The 8,335-nt window shown below is 68.7% G+C and overlaps 1 protein-coding gene across 1 annotated transcript; it reads right to left on the bottom strand.

Moving 5' to 3' along the window:
- Nucleotides 1-292: 292 nt before the first annotated feature.
- On the bottom strand, nt 293-7,581 carry NUDT14 (nudix hydrolase 14). The gene is made up of 5 exons (XM_060620965.3): nt 7,401-7,581; nt 4,382-4,425; nt 3,821-3,885; nt 3,368-3,605; nt 293-612 (listed from the first exon to the last, which is right to left on the bottom strand). Exons 1-5 carry the CDS (start codon nt 7,479-7,481, stop codon nt 372-374), a joined length of 669 nt encoding a protein of 222 aa, XP_060476948.1. The 5' UTR covers nt 7,482-7,581; the 3' UTR covers nt 293-371.
- Nucleotides 7,582-8,335: the final 754 nt, after the last annotated feature.

Consider the following 8,335-nt stretch of genomic DNA (forward strand, 5'->3'; position numbering starts at 1 on the left):
CGGCTCTGTCCCCACCTCCTCCCCAGGGCTGGCTCTGCCACCGCTCCACGGCCACCCCATGGCCCACCACTCTGTCCTCCCTGAGCGCCTGGCCTGGCCGAGCCCCCACCTAAGGCCTGACCTTAGCCTTCTGCCGGCCACCAGCTGCCCTCAGCAGTCCCTGCCCTGCCTGCTGCCAGAGGCCTCTTGGTGGAAAGCCCACCCTCCCCCAGGCCCCCCAGGGAAAGACCCGCGGTCCCTCCACCTGCCCCAGCCCACCCGGGGCCACCGCTCGGAGCCAGAGGACACAGGCTGGAGTTCTACAAGCCTTTATTTGGTCTGCAGGAGGTGACCGTGGCCGACCTTGGTCTCGACCCCCCCCCCCCGGAGTCTCACCGGGGACCCAGCCCAGGGGCCACACAGCTGAGGAACCAGGAGATGCCGAAGATGACACCAAGGGTCTTGGGGACATCCGGGTCGTCCGCGAAGGCCTGGGCCCCATCCAGCGGCAGATGCACCACTTGGATGAGCTCGCCCTCCTCTGCCAGGCCCCCGCCCGGGCCGCTCCGCTGGGAATCGGTCACCTCTGCGTAGAACATGGTCTGGTTGGAGCCGGTCAGTCCCACGCCAGACCTGCGGGTTGAAACAGCCCCTACTGAACCGCCCACACGGGCCTCGCGGACACACCTGTCCTGCTCCCTCCAGCCCTCCTTCTAGCCTCCCCGCCCCCCCCCAGGCCAGGCAGGCCAGTCTGGGAGGCAGGACTCCGGGGTGCACCCCCCCGGACCCCCCACCCCCAGATTCCTGCGACCTTCGGGTGGAGCAGAAACCTGGCAGTATGCTGGGTGTCGCTTCTGTGATCCTTACGTCACGAGGCAGAGACGGAAGGGTTCTGCAGGTGTCACTAAGGGCCTTAATCAGATGACTTTGACTCGGCCACAGAGATTACGTTGGTGGGCCCAACCTAACTAGGTGAGCTCTTCAGTGCAGGTTTAGAGAGGGGAGACGGAGGAAGTCAGAGAGACAAGCCCGTCCCGCAGGCCTTGCAGACAAAGCAAGCTGCCCTGTGAGGGGGCCACGTGGTCCAGGCCCGCAGGTGGCCTTAAGTTGCTGACTGTGGTCCCCGGCCACCAGCCAGCCAGGAAACGGGGCCCTCAGTCACACAGCCACAAGGAGCTGAATTCTGCCGCGACCGTGTGCGCTAGGAAGGGGGTCCTGAGCCCCAGACGAGCCCAGCCGACCCTGACTGCAGGACAGCAAAACCCTGAGCGCCGGGCCCCGTTCCCAAGAAGCAGACGGCTGACCCACAGCGACTTCGAGGTCCTAACTGTGGGCTGACGGAAGCCGCTAGGTCTCTGCCACATTCGGCAGTGCAGACGCCAGGCAGGCCGCTGCCCTCTGCTCCCGTGAGCCCCTCAGCCAGGGCCTCCCTTCCCACCCGAGGCTCCAGGCGGGCTGGAAGCAAGGGCCCTCCTGGCGACCCGTGTGACCTGCCCTGTGAGAGCCCCCAACCCCAGCATCTGTAGAACACCAGTTCCAGGCTGGGGACAGCCATGCTGAGGCAGCTGGGGCGTGGAGGGGTGTGGACAGGTGGCCAGAGCGGGCCGCTGGCCGCCAGGAGGGGGGCAGACACCCAGGGGAAGCGCGGTGGCCCAGACTGGCGAGAACGGGCAGCCACGGGAACTGCCGTCTGTGAGGGCAGGGCCATGGCGGGGCCCGCCCGCGTCCCAGAACCGCAGGGGAAGGTCCCGCGTGAGTGGGCGGGGGGACCGGGGGCGTCAGGCCAGCCAGACACCCGCAGGGCGGAGGCTGCTCTTGCAGACCTGCCCGGGCGGGGCGCGGAGGGCAGAGACGGCTGACAGAGCTTCCGTGCCCCACCCCCCAGGACGGCCAACCCCATCCCGACCGACCGGCCTCACCTAGCTGCTTCCCCCGCCCCAGACTCTTATCTGCCACAGTCCTCTCCCGATGGCCTGTTTACAACGGTGGCCATAGGCTGCGCCTTTGATGGAAGCGCCAGCGTGTGGGGTTTCCAGTCCCAGTTTCCGCCAGCTTGTGAAGGAGACAGGCACAGCCTTTGACCCAGAGCAAGAGGAATGTGCCTTCGGGCCTTGTCACCTGTGCCTGGCAGGTGAGTGGCCTGGTTCACCTCCACACGAAGAAGAGGCTCGAGATCTCTCTGCTGTCTGTCCAGCCCCCGGGTCCGCAGGGACAGCTGCCCTGACCTCTCCTCCAGCCCCTCAGTCCTGCCCCCCTGCCACAGCCACCCCTTGCCTCCAAAATGCAAGTCTTTACCATGCTGCTTGCTGCCTAGAGCCCTCCTGGGCTCCCCAGCACCCTCACGATCAAGCCATAGCCCTGCTTGTGGAAACGTTGCAGCCTGGGCCGCGCTTGGGCCGGCCTCTCTGCCACGACTCCACCCAGGCTCACCTCATCTGGGGTCCCCCACCTTCCAGAGTGCCTCCTCCCGGCTCAACGCCAGCTCCAGATCAGGCCCCTCGGATCCTCTGGGACCCCAGCGCCGAGGAGGACGCCCGCAGGTCACCGAGGCCTGCCCCTCAGACCAAGACACTCAGCCGCTTGGCATCTTATGTTCGACGCGGGGGCTCCCTCGTGTGCCAGAGGTCAGCTCCAGCCCCCAGCCCCTAGGCCAGGGAGACACGGCGACAAAGCCCTGGGCTGCTGAGGCAGAGGGGCCTGGGCCCCACACCGAGTGGTTCCTGCACTGGGCTGAGGAGCAGAGCTCCCCCCTCTGGGGACGGCTGCCAGCGGCCAGTGCTCAGCGCTGGGGACAGGGTGTCACTGCCAGGACCGTCCTCCTGCTCCCAGACTTCACCAGGGTCAGGGACCCTGACAGCATTCCTGGGGCAGGGGCGGGAGGGGCCTCACCCCAACATCCCATCCTGGGAGGACAGCCCCAGCTGCGGGCCTCGTGGGGAACATGGTGGGGACACCCGGGCTCTGGGCCACACAGCTTCCGCTCCCCAGCAAGGCCGGACCCCTGCCCACCCCCCCCCCCCCACCCCAGCCTCATTCCTGAGGCGCCGTCTGCCAGCAGATCTGTGACTCACCCCCACCCCCAGCGCCCGGTGCTTAATCCCACAGGAAGTAGAGGTATCTGTCGGCAGCAGCTGCTAGGGCCGCAGGGTGGGGGCGCCGCGTGCTCCAGAACTGCCCCCCAGAGCCCCGGGTTCCGGCCTGGATCACGATCTGAGGTGCGTGCTGCCCCACCTCCCCCCAACTCCATGCTGGAAAACAAACAGGAGCCGCACACCCGTGAGGACGGGGCGCTCGCTGCCCCCCAGCGCGTCGCACCCCCCTGGGGGCGGTGCTGACCACAAGATGCCCTCCCCCGGCCTGGCAGGCCCGCGGGCCCAACCCCACTCACTTGTAGGTGGCGACCCGGCGCAGGTCGGAGGGAGCCAGCCGGTAGCCGCACTCCTCCCAAGCCTCCGCACAGGCCACGTCCTCCAGCGAGAGCCCGGGCTGGTCTACGAGGCCAGCGCACAGCTCGTAGGTCACCCCCGCCGAGCCAGGCAGCTCCACTGGCAGCGCCCGGGGCCCGTCCTGGTCCACGGCCGCCAGGGACCCGGGGAAGAGGCGCTCCACCTCGCCCACATACACAGCTGGGGGCCGGGGGGCGTTGACCACGGTCACAGCCGTGCTGTCGAGGCCTCCACGCGCCCCGCTCCAGGCCAGACCCCCACCCCCTCACGGGGCGTGAGTTTCCCCTGGAGCCCCCCGGCCCCATGTCCGCGTTTAGACCCGATGGCCCCCAGGGGCCTGAACGTGCCCCCCGCAGCCCTCCCCTCCCCCCGCGGCCCGCTCTGCCCGGCCTCACCTGGCCGGAACTGCTTCACCAACACCAGGCTCTGCTGGGAAGAGTTGAACATGAGAATGGCCACACTGCGGGGGGTGGACAGAGCTCAGGACGGAAGCAACCCCCTCACCTCGTCTCCCTGGGGCCCCTGGCCCCCATGCCCCGTTCCCAGCATGCCGGGCCCACCTCCTCTCCCCAGCAGCCTGGGAAAATGGGGAGACTGAGGCCCAGGCAGGGCCAGGGCTGGCCAGGCCCACTGCGTTCCAACTGGCCGAACGGGGGCAAGAGGGTGGGGTTAGGGTGAGCTAGGGGTGGCAGCAGCCGAGGCCGGGTGACTGACGGGACACGTGGCCCCCGCTGGCCAGCCGCCCACCAGCCACGCTCCTCGCGCCACACTGCCACCCAGCCCGCAGCCCTGACGCCCGGGGCGGGCGAGGGCACCCGGATGGCCTCTTCCAGGTCCACCGGGGCCTGAGCCGGGAGCCAGAGGCAGGGGTGGGGCTCCAGGCCCCCAGGGGCCCAGCGTCCCAGCGGGCAGCGGTCTGGGGCTTCCCAGGCAACCAGGCCAGGCCGGGCTCTCACCTGTCATGTGTCTTCATGAAGTCCCACGACTTCTGAGTGCCATTCTGAAAGAGATGGCACAGGGGTGAGGGTGGGCCGCGGGGCTGCCCGCGAGGCTCCAAGCGCTCAGGGCGGCTGAGAAGGCCAGACGACCCGCGCACCGCACCGGCCCGGAGACCCACTCGAGGCCCACCGGGGGAGCCTCAGCAGGTGGGGGAGGAGCAGGAGCGGGCCGGCCGGGGAGGTCAGCGACAGTCTGGTGCTCCAGTGGGGGGGGTGGGGCGAGGCAGAAAACCAGAGCAAATGGTGGAAAGGCACAGGCTGACCTCAAGTAGCTGCAAAGAGACGTATCCTGTCAGCAAGTGGAGGGTGGACCGTGGGGGCTGTGGGGGAGAGACGGGCAAAGGTGTCCTTACAGTGAGGACAGGGAGGGTCCCCAGGGGACAGAGATCAGGTGTTCACTGCTGAAGCTCCCTCGGGCCAGGGGACAGGGTGACAGGAAGGCAGGAGGGGCTGGCCGGCCTCCCGAGAGGGCATCGGCACCACCCGAGGCAGGCGGGAGGCGGCCCTGCAGGATGGAGTGATGTAATGACAATGACGGTGACCAGCCGGGTGATAGCCCCTCCCCCAGCCCGGTGTCTGTCTCAGGCCGTCTCTCGCACATCCTGTGGTCCTGCTGTTTTGTCACTGGCCTCCACCGTCCTGCCCCCCAGGCCTGGGCAGCACACCCCCAAAGGGCTCCCGGGGCTCCAGGCAGCCATCAGTGAACGAAGGAGATGGTGCAGGGCCTGCTGGGGGATGGTCAGGGGGCGCGAGGGGCCCAGACTCCTGCCAGCTGGACACTGCTAGACAAGGTGGGCTCCCATCCCAGGGGCCAGAGCCAACAACAGCATTCCACTTGGCCCTGCCTGCTCCCCAAGGGGCCTCTGACAATGGGGCTGGCCCTAGGGCCCTGGGGCCCCGCCCCGAGGCGGCCTGTCACCAGCGGGCTTAGCCTAGCCACCCTCGGTCACTGGGTCGGCCCTAAGGCCCTGGAGAGCTGCAGGCCCCACTTTTGGGGCTCTATCCAGGCCCTGAAGACACCAGAGACACAGAATGTGCCGCTAGGACTACCGGAGAGGGAGGACTTCCTGGAAGAGGTGACAGTGCACCAGGCCCCACCGAAGTGAGCAAAGGGTGTTCCAGGCAGAGGCCCCCACGCTGGTGCGAGAGGAGCGGGGAACATTGGTTTCAGCTCGGCTGGAGGCAGAGGAGTCCCAGAGGAGTGGTGGGGCCTTTGTTTCCAAGGCGGCGGGAGGGTGGACACCCTGCGGTGTACAGGTCGGGCTGCCTGGGAGGCTGTTGAGAGGCACCACCCCCAGGAGGCAAGCCTGGGCCTGCCTGCCATCTGGCCACCCTGGGGCCAGCCACCCACCCGGGACGGGCTCCAGAGGAGGCCTGCCGTGCCTCCGGCCTCCCTCAGGATACGGGCCATCTTGTGCGAGTCTTGGGCACTCTCTCGGCTCAAGATCAAAATGTCTGTCAGACCCTCAGGTCCAGCCAAGGCAGGGTGCCAGGGGCAGTCCAGGAGAGCCGGTGAGGCCCAGCCAGCCCCTCCACAGGACCCCCGGACCAGCCGGTTGGGTCCTAGGCCTGGTTAATCTTCTAGGGGCCCTGGGAGGGAGAGACAGGACTTCAGAGCCACAGACATGACCTGCCTCTGGCCTGTCTGGCCAGCACGTCTCCCCTGACCAGGGGTAGCTAATGACAGAGGGCTGCAGATGTCCCTCAGTGGCACGCACAGCCCAGCCCGATGTCCCCTGGAGGCGTGCTGCGTTGGTTCCCAGGCCTGTGCCCATCACGGCCTCCTCTGCTCTGGTCACCAGCGCCCATTAATGGGAACACACGGACAGGCTACCACACTTCACAGGCACTGGGAGAGGGGCGCCTGGCTGGCTCAGTCTGCAGAGTGTGCGACCCTTGATCTTGGGGTTGTGAGTTCGAGCCCCATGCTGGGTGTAGAGATTACTTAAGAATAAAATCTTAAGAGTCCCTGGGTAGCTCAGTCGGTTAAGCATCTGACTCTTGACCTCAGCTCAGGTCAGGATCTCAGGGGTGTGGGTTCCAGCCCCGCGCTGGGCTCTGCACTTAAAATAAAAACAAAAACAAAACTGGGAGAGAACTGCAGCCATAGGCCCTAGAGCAGTTATGCGCCTGGCCCACCCTGTGCCTACCCACTGCCTCCCGGAGCCTCAGCCCCTGGGGGGCTGCGCAGCCACAGTCAGGCATCCCCAGCCAAAGTCAGTGCCAGGGAGAAGGGCAGCCACCTCCAGGCCCCTGCCTGTCACCTGACCCCCTGCGTCTGTCCCAGGCCAGCACTGCCAACTTGGGCCCATCCTAAGAATGGAGCCAAAGGACTACATGGGCAGGGCAAGCGAGGGGCGCGGGGGCCTCCCTCAGGCTGGAGGCTGCTGAGCGAAGGGCCGCGGAGAGGACAGGTAGCCGCAAGCCCAGAGGCAGCCGGGGAGAGGAGCATGGAACATCCGGCCCAGCTGTCCCGACTGGGAGGCGGGCGGGCGCCGGTGGACCCGAACCACAGAGCTGGTTCTCACTCGCCCCACAAATACTTCTCCTGAACCTGCTATGTGCGTGGCGCCCAGGAAGTCGGCTGGTCCCGCTCTTCCTGTGACAGGTGGGAGGGCGGGGTGGGGGAAGGATGCCCGAGGGGCAGCCCGCCTGCCGGCTGAGCAGGTGGAGACTCTGAGGTGCCCTCGGAAGCAAGCCCACGTGCAGAGCGCTGGGGCCCTGCCAAGCCTCCTTGGAGGGATGAGTGGTCCCCCAGCGGCGTCCCGACCGGGGCGCTCACCCCGGCTGGGAACCCGGCTCGAACCGGAGCCGCACTCGGAGCCGGGGAGCTCGGCCAGGCGCGAGGGGCGGGGCGCCGGTGGGGGCGGGACCTATGGTGGGGGCGGGACCCGGCGGGGGCGGGGCTTCGGCGGGGCCGGGGGTGGGGGCCCACGGTGAGCGGGGCCGCGGAAGGCGCACGCGCGGGCGGGCTCACCTGGCGGTAGTGCAGCGTGAGAGGCCGCAGGTAGGGCGAGGCTGCGCAGCGGCCCACGGCCGCGCCCTCGATGCGCTCCATGGCAGCGCGCCGGGCAGCCGGGTCCGGGCGGCCACGGGCAGAGTGCGCACGGGCCTCGGGCGCGCGGCGCGTGACCCGGCTTTGAGCATGCCCAGTGCGCCCGGGGCGGGGCGGACGGGCGCCGAGCGGGGGCGGGACGGGGCGGACCGCGGGCGGCACCTGCCAGGGGGTGGGGGGGGCCGCGCAGGTGAGGCGCTCCCACTTCCGCGCGCTGCGGGAGCCGAGCGGGGAGGGCCAGCCCGGTGGACCCCGGCTGCGGCGCAGGGCTGGCGGGCGGGGCTGGAGGGGACCCGCCGGACCCGGGACTTCGCAACTTGAGCTGCGGCGGGAGGAGCCGAGCGGCTGTCCCAGCCCACATGGGTTGACCAAGGCCCGGAGATTAGGTGGGGGTCAGGCCCCGGCCGGGGAGAGGCTGGGCCCTGAAGAGAACGGTCAGGGGTCGGGGCTGCCTGGTGGCGCCTGCGAGAGGAGGAAGGAAGGGGTCGGTCGGCGGCTGCGCGCGGGGTCACTGCGCGGGCGACGGTGGGGGACAGTGTCGTCACCTCCAGGGTGCCTGTTGGCCGGGAAGACAGAAGCTCTGGAAGGAGGGCGCGGCAAAAGAGCCCGGGAAGGGGGCGGGACCAGGGCCGTCGCAGAGCTCAGCCCTCCCCTGGGGGGCAGGGAGCTGACCTGGGAGGCACTGCCCACCTGCCGGACTTGGGAGGAGCTGACACTCCCTGTCTGTGGAGCTGTCCGGGCCTCACCTCTGGAGCCTGCTGCTACCCCTACCTTCTTGGGAAGTCCCACCGTGCTGACACCCCCTCTAGCTGTGGAAAGGCCCCAACAGCTGGACTCCTGCCTTGGGTGTGGATCTG

The sequence above is a fragment of the Panthera onca genome, chromosome B3 (assembly GCF_046562875.1).
Source record: "Panthera onca isolate mPanOnc1 chromosome B3, mPanOnc1 haplotype 2, whole genome shotgun sequence".
Classification (NCBI taxonomy): domain Eukaryota; kingdom Metazoa; phylum Chordata; class Mammalia; order Carnivora; family Felidae; genus Panthera; species Panthera onca.

Bases quoted from the DNA above. Each gene is read 5' to 3' on its own strand.
- NUDT14 (XM_060620965.3), bottom strand. From the start codon at position 7,481: ATGGAGCGCATCGAGGGCGCGGCCGTGGGCCGCTGCGCAGCCTCGCCC. The intron at 3,606-3,820 runs GTGAGGCCGGGC...CCCGGCCCCCAG, and splicing joins GGTGAAGCAGTTCCGGCCAG to CTGTGTATGTGGGCGAGGTG. The intron at 613-3,367 runs GTGAGTGGGGTT...TTCAACCCGCAG, and splicing joins CGCCGGGTCGCCACCTACAA to GTCTGGCGTGGGACTGACCG.